The 12,493-nt window shown below is 44.6% G+C and overlaps 1 protein-coding gene across 1 annotated transcript; it reads left to right on the top strand.

The window, feature by feature from the left end:
* The first annotated feature begins 11,674 nt into the window (after positions 1 to 11,674).
* Positions 11,675 to 11,989, top strand: LOC129682469 (keratin-associated protein 19-5-like). The gene has a single exon (XM_055614842.1). The coding sequence runs from the start codon at positions 11,675 to 11,677 to the stop codon at positions 11,987 to 11,989; it is 315 nt and encodes a 104-aa protein (XP_055470817.1).
* The last annotated feature ends 504 nt before the right edge of the window (positions 11,990 to 12,493 follow it).

Here is a 12,493-nt window from a genome sequence, read left to right as displayed (position 1 = left end):
GAAAGTTTTCAGGCTCCAGATGTTCAGCAGAGCTCAAAGATGTGAGGTGTCTTTGAAGGTAGCATTGTTCACTGGCTGACCTTCAGTGGTGCAGGGAGATTTTAATTTTCATTGTGAGAGAGTTAATTATGAAGAACTCTTGAGAATGTTATTGTTACAGACTAAATTGTGTCCTCTACCCTCTGACTCCTAGCTGGAAGCTCTACCCTCCATTGTGACTGTGTTTGCAGATGGGCTTTGCAGGAAGTAATTAAGAACAAATACAGTCATCATGGTGGAGCTCTACTCAAGTAAGGTTGATGTCTTTGTAAGAAGAGGGAGGGGCTGGTGAGATGGTGGGGTTAGTAAGGGGCTTGCGGTCGAGGCTGATGATCTGAGTTTGATCCCTGGAACCCACACAGTGGAAGGAGAGGAGCAGCTCTAGCTGCCTTCTGATCTGCAGGTGTGTGCATGCACATGTGTTTCACCCATCCCCCACACAAATAAACAGATCATTAAAAGAAGAGAATGGGAAGAAGCCAGAACTCTTTGTACCATATAAGAGCACAAGGGGAAGCTGGCCATCCCTGAGTCAAAAGAGGCTTCTGATGAAGCCTACCTGGCTGCCATCTTGATCTTGGAACGTGCAGCTTGCAGACCTGTGGGAAATAATCTGTGTGGTGTGTGCAGCCCAGGATATTTTGGCATTCTCTTTCAGCAGTCTGTGCAAAACACAGCTACTGAGCTCAAGTGGACAACTGTGCTTGCTGGTTCAGTCGTTTCATTGATCTAATCTGATGTTCATTCATGTTGTCTGAAAAACCACACATTTCATCTCCAAAGGCATAGAGATAGTTTATTCCATGGCCGGAGAACATTATCCTAATTCCATTTCCCAGCAGAATAAGAACTTCATTAATTTTAAAAAAAATTCTTTACCAGACCTTCATTTTTTGTGGGATTTTTCTTAAAATCAAATTTCTTTGGGCATGATTTTCAGTTAAATAAATTCTATGAATTTCCATATATTTGCAGGGGAGAGGTCTCATAGCACATTCTCCAGAGAATCCCAGGGCTTAATAGAGCTAGGACCTCTTGCTGTACACCATGCTTGGGAACTCTTAGAAGTTCAGCTGTGGCTCATATCCTCTGTGAGGTCTTTGAAGCCTGACTGTGGACAGGAAACTCTTCCTGGCAAATGTGGTAGTGTCTAGGGGAGATGTGCTGAAGGACTCAGCACCCCATCCTGGACACATACACACTGCATGTCCTGTTTCTAGCCTGCTTTGTTAAAGCCGTTTAGATGAGGAAGGTGGGGCTCACGAAAGCTAAGGCACCTGAAAGAGGAGCAACTGGCCGCAATCACATACGAAAGAGGAGGCCTAGCTTGTTGAAAGAAGGTGTTCAGTTAGGTTCTCCTCAGGTCTAGCACAGTTCTGTTCCTTAGAGGAGCATGGGGACCTCCTCCACAGCTATGCCACTGAAGAAACACATTTTTTCTTCAGCAGCCACTAACTACATGTGAATCTCAGAGACGGTCAGAACCTTGTAAGTTTTCTCCCCTGGGAACTGTTACCTCTTTATAAATGTGAGGGGAGCAGGAGGAAGTAAGTCCCCACTTCCTCCGTGATGCAAAGTTAAGGGGGCCTAATCTTTATAGGATTCCTCCAAGCAGCCACAGCTGCTCAGAGTTCAGGAGGGCAACTGCCATGTTGTGTTCGGAGAGTATGCCACAACACTTGGACAAGAACGCTGTAGAAACAGAGACTGTTTTCAAACCCAGACCCTCAGAGACTCCAGAGAAGGGGCCATGGGATGTCTCCCTAGGCCCGGGTATTAAAGGCTTGGACCTCAGTTTGGCACTCATGGAAGGTGGTGTGAGTTAAGAGTTAACAGCTGGAACATGTCTTCCAATAGCATTATGAGATACTTGCCACTTTCTCTACCACATACTTCCCACTGTGACATTCCACTTCAATACAGGCTCAAAAGCAACAGAGCCAGATGACCCCAGACCAGAAACTAAAACTGAGAGTTGAAATAACCTTTCTATTTTACCAGTTTATTAACTCACTGATTTTGTTGCTGTAACAGAAAGTAACACAGGCCATTTCTTTGCATGTGGCCCAGAACCCTATAAATAATTACAGTAAGTTAGAGGTTGGTGAAGGAGTACCAGCGAAGAAAGGGGTCATCCCCATCCTCATGACCAATCTCAGGACACAGAGCCTGCCTGACAGGTGTGTTGGAAGCTCCTGGGTGAAAAACATGGGGAAGAAGAAGACAAGACAGCCAGGTCTGGCTGTTTGCAAAAGTGAAACCATGAAGCAGGAGACATGGTTTAGGATGGGGAAGAATCTACAGTCTGAGAAGAGTGGCAGGAGATGCAGAGGAGTTGTTTTAAAAAATGAAAATTCCAACCATTTGTGCCCGGCTGGATGATAGTGTGGTTTTCAACCCTGTCTCTCCACAATGCAGAGCAGAGGTAAGATTAGTGTGAAATCCCAGTCTCTAAAAACATCACCTCGACATCTTCAGAGGGAGCTGGACCAAGCTCTGCCTTTGATCCCGTGTGATAGCCAGTACCAGAAGCCAGCAGGGCCCTCTCCTGGGGTGATGGCCTCACTCTGTGCTCCTCAGGGTGGCGCCTTATCTTCCACCACCACAATCATGCTGCAGCCACATCACTCAAGGACAGCTGTGAGGTTTGACTTTAACAAGGCCAAAGTCCGTGTTAAATTTAATCAGGGATGAGGCGCAAGCAAGCAGCAACTAATATAGAGTTTAGGAAGACTCCACGGCCCGGAGGGGAAAACTGGTAACAGCACTATGACAGTTCCCCGAAAAAGGAAAAGCGATTAATGGCTTCGAGTAGCAAATGACTTTGATGTAATCACACTGCCGGTGACACACAGGCCAGAAAAATTAATTTAAAAGACACTTCCCCTTTTCTTCTGGGTAGGTGTCAAAGGGAAAATATTAATACAATTAAAACAGTGTAGCAGCCTCTTCAGGGCTCTACCCGGTTGGCTCTGAATTGCACTCTGTAATACAGGGAGAGGCGATTAAAGACACAGCTTGACACTAACTTGGATCCAGCAAAGCAATTATTTAGTGCCTGCCATTTGCCTTGAGTAACCTCTAATCAAGAGCAGCTAAAAAGGAGAAAGGCAGAACTACGGGGACCAATGGATGCTCTTGAAGTTAGCTGCTATTGTCATGTGACATTTGAAGTGGGAAGCCAGAGAGCCATGGGCAGCTGGAAGAAGATGGTGAGAGCTGAGCTGGAGCCTGGAAGGCCACCCTTGCCCCTTTCTTGGGTTAACAAGGCCACTCAGTTTCAGGTGGCTTTTCATTTAACAGTTACAGGCAGAATAACTCAGCATTTTCCCTATTTGAGATGTACTTTTGATAAGGAATTGATAATGAAAGAGTACCATACATAACGGAGGTGATGGCATGGCCAGCGGGAAAATAGAAATACGCATTCCCTGAGTTCCCATCACATGCTAGACACTTAGCTTGTTACAAGGGTCCCTTCATGTTCTTACAGTTTTGGATTCACAGTCTCATCTGCAGTAACGATGTTTAATTTTATAGGCCACCTTAGTGGGCTATGTAGCTGGTAAATTAATTTCCATGTTATCTGCGAGGGGTTTCTAGAAGAGACTGGCATTTGAGGTCAGTTGCCTGAAGTAAAACACCCTTACCTGTGTGGGTGGTCATCATCCAGTTCTGTGAGGCCTGGTACTTAGACAAGCAGGGAAGGGTAAGATCCCTGTGAGGTCACTGCTTTTAAGCTTTAGCCTCCTTGGACACTGGTCATGGGTTGGTTTTCATGCCACAGGCTCCTCTGGTTGTGCTGTTGGCTTTCTTGGTTTTGCAGCTTGCTACATAGATGATACATGGTCTGATACATTGTAGCACTTCTGACCTCCATAATTTCATGAAGTGGTTGGTACATTCTCTGCCTCCTCCCTGCTTCTGCCTTCCATGTCTCCCTTCCTCCCTCTCTCCCTTTCTCCTCCCTTCCCCTCTCTCTCTCTCCTATTTTCCTTCCCTTTTGCTCTCTTTTTCCCCATTGCACTGTTTCTCTGGAGACTTCCAACAGATGTATCTCCTTAGGCCTTCATTTTCACATCTGAAAAATGAGGGCGGTACTTTCTACTTGTAAAGGTGTATAAAGACATGAAACAGACCTGAAGCTCTTAGCTGCTGCTGCGTGCTGCTCTGAAAGCTGTCAATGAAAGCTAAATCCCGATGGGAAAATGTCTTTAGACAGGTGTCCTAGTGAGTTGGGGATCTGCCTCGTGCCTTTAGTCTCCTCAGTGGAACCTGATTGCCGCTGCCTCAGAAAGTGTGATTCTTCCCTAGTGACAGGGGGCCAGGGGTTACCAATCCTGACCTGGACAAATCCTGGGAGATTTGGTGATTTCTATGACATTGATCATAGCACAGACATTGCTCTAGTTTGTCCCCAGGGTTATCCTTCATTTAGAAGTCTTGGGATCACAGAAACTTTCCCAGACTTCTCCTTCCACTGTTCTCAGCTGCTTGGTGACCACATTCCCAAGTCATGTTCTCAGAGGGTTAGAGGCCTTCCTGTGCTGGTGTTCCCAGAGAAGCAGGGAATGTACCTAACACACACACACACATGCGTACAACAAACATCCATACTATCACACATACAAACACACACACAAACATATGCATCCACAAACACAAAGACACATGCATACACACGTATACACATAAATTTATATACATAACCACATAATCATACAATATATCCATAAACACAATGCGGACACACTGACGAGCATGTATGCATGTACTTATGCATACACATACAATCAGTCTCACATTTAAACACACACTCACTGTGCACACCTACACACACATGCCTATACACACAGGCACACATACACACAAGATGCATCCTAAAACATTGGGTCTTATGGAGGCGGGAAAGTTCTAAGACAAGCACCCAGCACCACTTTCGTTATCTGTTTTGAATCTCCCACTCACTTCTCCAGCAGCCTGGAATTTGAGGTCAGAGTTTCACACTATTGAAATTTAACCCACAATTGAACACTAGAGAGTTTTTAATCCAGTGAGGGGTAGAAACAATGAGAAGTAATTCTAATTATTCTTTTGTACACCCAACTCATCTGTGCAAAGTGAGGATGAGAAGGCCTCTGTGAGGCTGTGGCCAACCTGGTCAGGAGAGCAGGCCCCACAAGTCAGGTGGACGGCCTCTGTACTTCCTGTGGCCAGCCTGGCCTCCGCAGCACCAGGCAGAATGCCTTGCTCACTTTTCTGAACCCACTTCACACAGCACCTGATTCACACAGGGTCTGACTCTCCGACATCCTTCCACACATGGCTCAGGAGCCTCCTGTTCCAACACAGTCCGCAGCTATGCCACACACCTCTTTCCTGGGGATGCCCTCTTATCTCCTCTGTGGGCTGATGGCTGTTATCTTGGTGGGAACCATACAGCCCTGTGTGATTCATGGGTGTTCTCTTCTCCGTCTGCAGAGTAGACAGACTGAGCAGGAAGCTTTACTTCTGGTGCATTCTCTTCAGCACCCAGAGCAGCCCAGGGTTCGAGCCCTGCTTAGGCCACAGGGCCAGGACTGACTGTAAGCCAGGCCACCTCAGTCCTCTGATGGAACCTCTGATAATTTGTCATCTTAAAGCCAACCAGAGGTGTATCACAGTTGACAAGGGACACTTGATCTTGCCCCTGCTCCCTTCTGTTCTAGCCTTGTACAACTGTCCTCTTTGTTTACTGGAACACTGCTCTGTGTCCCTCCCGGGAAGCCCCTAAGGAACTGGGGTGCAGATACTGTAAGGGCAGATACAGATAAAATGAGGATTCAGTTTCTGTGAAAAGTAAGGGAACAGATTTCTTTTTTTTCTAGAGCATTTGCTTTGGGGGAATCTGGAGTGGTAACGTCTGTCTCTCAGAAATGTATGTAAATCTCTTCAAAAGCTAAATAAGCCTCTTGTCAGCTTACACAGGGGATGTCTTTCTGCTCCGCTCCTCTCCTCATATGTCTGTGGGAGGGTGGCAGCCTGACTTTCGCAGGTGCCTTGATCCGAAGTGCCTCCCGTCAGAAGGATGTGAGAGGTTTAATCCCCTGGGTGGATCTAGTTAGCAAACACAGATGGCCACAGATCTCCACTGTCAGGGGATGCATGATGAGATAATGTGACGCAAGGCGCCGTCAAAGCGGTGCTGGCTCGTGCTGGTTGAGAGCACATATGGGATGGAACTGTATAACGCTTCTTTCTGTCTTCAAATTTCTTAACAGACTGACTGGGGCGTGCATCACGCCCTAGGTCAGTGATTATTCAATAACAGGATTGGTTTTCTCTCCCCTACTTGTGTGGGAAGATTTTCTGGGTTGGGGCATTACTGTTTTCGATTGTATTTGCCCACCACTGCCTGTCTTAACATTCTGACTCTGTCCTTCTATCTTGAGAAGACAAAGGTGAGGATGTGCATCTCCAATTTGTTCCTTTTATTTTTATGCTCTGCTGTAGCAAACAGAGCTGGTGCCACAGTCTGAATATTTGTGTCTCCTCCACTAATTTATGTATTGAAATGCTTCCCCAAGATGATGGGATTAAGGGGTGGGGCTTTTGGGAGAGGTCATGAGGATGGAATCCTCAGAGTTAGTGCCTTTATGAAAGGCAGCCAACACCGGGAGCCAGTTCACAACTTGCACCATTTCCAGACTTGGGAGATGCTTTCATGAACCAGGAAGTATGTTTTAACTACACTAAATATGCCGCTGGATTTGACCTTGGATTTGCCAGCCTCTGGGGCCATGAGAAATAAATTTCTGTGCCTTAAAGCGACCTAGTTTATAGCATTTTGTTACTGCAGACCAAATTGTGTAGAAGGGCTTTTATTTTCTTGGGAAGGATTTTCCTGTGTTACAGCCTCCTCCTCCCTACTGTCATCAGTCTTCTACAAATCAAGTTTAGTAGAAGATTCTCTATGACCTGAGTCTACTGGACATGCTTCTCGATATGGGAACCCTGCCAAAGACTCCCCAAGAATCCTGAGACAAGGATTCAAGCACTAACTTTTTTTTTAAAGGAGAGGTGGGTACTGGTGGGAGTGGGGGAGTGAGAAAGAGGAAGGGGATGGCCAGTGAAGATTGGGTTATGAACAGCTGCCGCGTTCGGTGAATAGAGCATAGCCCCATTCGGGAATTGCTAGCACTGAGGAAAATACACACACTGGAACTGTCCCCAGAGAGCTGGGGAAGTGGAGTACAGATTCCCCTGAGTCAATGCATGATTACCGGGAGGGAGGGAGACCCTGCTTCCTTCACACTTTCCTCTGTTCTTACTTCGTCAATTAGTCTTCAGTGATTCAGCCAGGAGCCCAGAAGCCATCTGGACCTGGATTCTGCCAGAGGGTGGTCTGAGCAGCAATGGCAGAAGGAGCCTGGGATATTGTGCCTGGTGAAGGCAGGATGCACTGAGTGAGACAGTGCTGGGAACACTGACAGCAGCACTGACCGCACACACCTTTCAGAGCCTTTGAGGAAAAACTCGGCTGCAGAGATGCCTGGTTCATAGGCTCACTCTGCTCAAAGTCTCCCAGCCGTGACTGGATAGCAGAAGACCTGGCCATCTCTGCCACTCTGCCTAGCACTGACGTGTTCAAGCTGTGAAGGACCCAAGGGGTGAGCCTCCACCCCCTGTCCCAAAGCTGGTCCTGAGGTATCACCCTCCTTGATTAAGCACTTTTGATGGGAAATTCATTTCCCAGTCCTGCTTTCTGCACACCTCTGTGCTTCACACAGAAGCAGAATTGCTATACTTACCCTTAAGGTTTTGTTCTGATTCTTTTATGAAGGTGCTAATGATTACATTCCTACCTAAACTGAAATTTGTTACTACCCATTTCCTGGTAAACAATATACATCAAGATTTTATACACATCTCCTCTCTACAACTTTCAGACTTATATTTGCTCTCACCCGAAGCCTGTCGTTTATTGGTTAATCTTCTAATGTCAGATAATCTTGGTGATGTCACTGAGAATAGATAGGTTTCCAATTGTTCCCTCTGATTTCATCCCTTTGGGTTTTGACCAGGAGAAAAGAAATCATTTACTTCTGTACAGATCCAATGTCACAGTGTCAAAACTCACCAGAACGGCAAGCAAAGGGCCATTTCAGTCATCTCTTGTGTAATGAAATGGCCCTTGCATTACTGTTATCATATGTAAAGCATGGCCTAATGGGAAAGGAAAGAGGTGGAACTTAAAGTTTCTGGTTCTAGTCTGGCCTTTGAATCTCACCAGGTGATCCGGGCTAATCTCCAAGCTCATTTACCACCTGTAAAATGAGACTGTTTAATCAGGTCTAAAATGATATTATTCCATCTGTAGGTATTAGGAATGTAAAATAGTCCTGCCTGCCTGTGTGTTAGAACTTGAATCATTTTGTTTCATTTTGAGATAATACCTTGCTGTGTGCATGACTCCCAGCCTGGCCTCAGACCAGTGGTGATCCTCCTGCATCAGCTTCGTGAGTTCTGGGAGTAGAAACCCGTGTCACCTTAATGCGGTTTGACCTTGGTCTTGGTGTAAGAGGCTGAGTGCTGTACCCCAGCCCTGAATGGAGTACTCCAATGCAGCCTTCCCACCCTAGCTCATGCTGGGGTCTGATAGCCAGTGCACTGGAGCTGGTAGCCGAGTTCATGGGAGTGGAACAGGTTGTCAGCAAGATCTTTCTCTCTGGAGAGTGGGTTTCTCCTGGTAGAAGAAGGTAGAACACTCATGTTTTACCTCCTCCACCTGACCATCCTGCTGGTTTCTCCCATAAGTTGAAGTCGGAGGAGGCCGCCACCAGAAGCTGAGATGTTACATCATCCCTTGACCTTCCCAGACCTCAGAACCGTGAGTCAAAGTAAACCTTCCGCTTATTATGTCACCACATCTGGCATAGAAAACAGACTAAGGCAGCTTCATTTTTCAAAAATAAGATTATATGTTCATTTTTGTTTCTTAAAATCCCTCAGTAGTATTTCTTCCTCATTTTTATTTTGTTTTGTTCTCTAGCTGCATAGATTATCTGCCTTCAAGCTGTAGTTTTGTAAACTGGGTTGTAAGATAGTTTGTTTCCACATGGCTTTTTCATACTTTCTTAAGTTTGGTTAATCCTTACTTTCATCCCCTCATCGTTCCCAAATCCTTATTATGAATATAAAGTAGTGGGAAATCTGGTAGAATAAGAACTATCAAACACTTTATAACAATATAGAGTAAAAGGCATTAAATATATAGAGAAACAAGATTCTGCCAGAAAGTTAAAAATGGTCCTAAAGTATTGTCAAATACGTTTTTATTAGATTTATGTAGAAGTATCTTCCATCTGTTTATTTAGAGGAATATCCAGAACACATAAAGAATTCAACTTGCTAAAAGCTCAAATATTCCAATTAAAAACACAGATGATCTGAATAGACATATTCTCAAAAAAAAAAAGTGACGAGGAAATACTAATAGACAATGAACTGTCATTCGTTTTCAGGGGGATGAAAAATCTGAGCTGTAAGTCTCCATCTTACTATTATGCTATCTATTATCAAACAACAGAAAACAAAAATAAAAACTCTGTTGTGGATAGAGAGCTAAAAGGGCTCTTGAGAGTCTGAGAAGAGGACTCCGCAGTTAAGAGGACTGGTTGCTCTCCCAGAGGGACCAGGGTTCCATTCCCAGCACCCACATGACATTGAACAAAGGTCTGTAACTCCAGTCCCAGGAGGACCTGAAGCCTTCTCTGGCCTTCTTCCTCCATGGACACTCTGAAGATGTGTAAGCAAGCAAAACATCCATATGCAGAAAATAAAAAATAGAAATTTAAAAAGAACACTTAGATACTGTATAGCTGCTGTGGAGTGGGAAAAATGTGGCAGCTCTACACGGACACAGACACAGACACACACACACTGAAACTAGCACTAGCTGTGTGATACTGGGTATCTGAACTCAGAATATGATAGAGAGACAGGTACGCACATGTCTGTCATAACACCATCCAGAAAGCTCAGCTATGGAATAGTCCCAGGTGCCTAGCAATAAACAAAGAAAATGCGGTGTGTGTACACAGTGGGTTTTGTTTTATATGTGTGTATGTATACATATGTGTGGACACGGGCACGCGTGTGCACGGATGCCAGAGGACAGCCTCAGGTGTCAGCCTCAAGAGTAATGCCCATCTCCTTTATAAAAAGGGTCTCTCAGTGGCCTGGAGCTTATCAACGACCAAACTGGCGGGCCAGAGAGCCAGAGTTCCTCCTGCATCTGCCATCTCCTCAGCATTGGGATTATAAGCGTGCACCACCACACCAGACCGATGTGGGTTCTGGGGATCTAAGTCAGGTCCTTAGGCTTTCAAGCAAGGACTTTACTGGCTGAATTACCTCCCTGGCCCCTTATAATAGATTATTGTTCATCCATAAAGAAGAATGAAATCCTGTCATATGTAGGAAAATATATGGAATGATAAGACATCACGTTAAGCCAGACCTGGTGGGACAAGTGTCATGTTTTTCTCTTTAAAAATAAATGATGAAAGTGGATTATTAAGGACCAGGAGAAAAGGGTTTGTGCTGGTGTTTGTATTTTTTATTTTTTATCTACTTGGTACACACAAAAGCTGAGGAGAGGGAAACTCAATTAAGGAAATGCCCCCACCTGATTTACATGTAGGCGAATTTATGGAGGCATTTTCTTTATTAACAATTGATGTGCATGAGCCCAGCCCATAGGGGTGGTGTCACCTCTGGGCATGAGGTTTAAGCTGTATAAGGAAGCAGACTGTGCAAGCCATGTGAAATAAGTAAGTGGCATTCCTCCATGGCTCCTGCTTCAGTTCCTGCCTCTAGATGCCTGCCCTGAATTTCCTCAGTGATGAAATGTTACCAGGAGTGTAAAATGAACTAAACCTTTTTTTCTCCCAAGTTGTTTTTGGCCATGGTGTGTTATCATAACAATAGTAAACAAACAAAGGTCAGATTAGAAAGGAAGAGGGGAGGAGATGGCAGGTGGGTGAATGGATCTGATGGGAATGTAACATGTATATGAGTGTAAAAACATTGATTAATCCAATTAGTAAAATTGATGTTTTAATAATTATAATGAGGAGAGACAAAGGAGTTGTCATGGTATTGGGATGAGCAATTCCTTTTTACAATTATTCCCCTAGCTCCAACATGGACAAAATGCAGTAGGTTATCATTGGATACCTTTGTAATGAGTAAATTAGGTAGAAGCCATATCAGAGGTACTGGGAAAGGGCTGTAATGAATAAACTATTCTAAATGATGAAACTGGAGGAGATTGATGCTTTAATGTCCTATTATAGACCTTTAAACAAGAGGACCAAAGAAGCGGCCTTTGAACTCAGCAGCATCACCATTGGAATCCAAACTTCACAGAAACCAAACGAAAATATCTTTAATTAGTGAACGAAATTGCCCTAAAGTTTTACATAATAAGGTAGATGAGATTTTTCTTACGCAACTCCATTTCCACGAATGGTGTAATCCCCTGTGGCTTGCCCCACCTACCAGTGAGGGTATAAAACCTGGGAGAGGTTGGTGACTATCACAGGCAAGAAACCTACCCTCAACCTCTAGACCAGTCTGCAGTTCCTACATCATGAGCTACTACAGCAGCTACTATGGAGGCCAAGGCTATGGCCATGGAGGTATCAGTGGCCTGGGCTATGGCTATGGAGGCTTTAGTGGCCTTCGATATGGCCATGGAGGTATCAATGGATTGGGCTGTGGCTACAACCATAGAAGCTTCAATGGTCTTGGCTATAGCCATGGCTGTGGAAGTGGCAGCTTCCATAGACTGGGCGATGGTTATGGCTTTGGAGGCTATAGATATGGTTCTAGCTACAGAAACCGCAGATATGGTCACTACCATCCCTCATCTTTTGGGAGCTATGGCTTCTCCAGCTTCTACTGAAGAGTGAAATTAGTCCTTGGAACTATTGGAATCTTCACATCAACTGCTTTGCTGAATTCTCAATACGCCATATACATCAGCAGAGGCTGCCTGATGAATTCCCTTCAAGATCAAGACTCAGCTCTGAGAGGAAACTCCAGAAGCAAGAGACAAAAGCAAGAGAAACCCTTCTCATAGAATAATCTGGAATCTTATTTCTCAAGTTATTAATCTTTTTCTTTTGTTATAACAATATAATACAAACTTTTATGTTTCAATAAATTAATTTCAATTATACAGTAAATGGTTTCTTTTTTTTTCAAAACTTTATTTGACTGTAGTAAGAGAACTTAAAAACACTTAATAAAATGACAGGGACTCATGTCATCCAATCTGGCCAAGAACTCACTGTGTAGCTGAAGATAACCTTGAACTATTGACTTCAATGCTTCAACCTCTTGAGTGTTGGGATTATAGATGTGTGCCACCATGCCTGGTGTGTGGGATGCTGGAGTTGAAACCAGG

This window comes from Psammomys obesus, unplaced genomic scaffold, assembly GCF_907164565.1.
Source record: "Psammomys obesus unplaced genomic scaffold, mPsaObe1.curated_primary_1811, whole genome shotgun sequence".
Taxonomy (NCBI): Eukaryota; Metazoa; Chordata; class Mammalia; order Rodentia; family Muridae; genus Psammomys; species Psammomys obesus.
This window is presented reverse-complemented; position numbering and strand designations above follow the sequence as displayed.

Bases quoted from the DNA above. Each gene is read 5' to 3' on its own strand.
- LOC129682469 (XM_055614842.1), top strand. From the start codon at position 11,675: ATGAGCTACTACAGCAGCTACTATGGAGGCCAAGGCTATGGCCATGGA.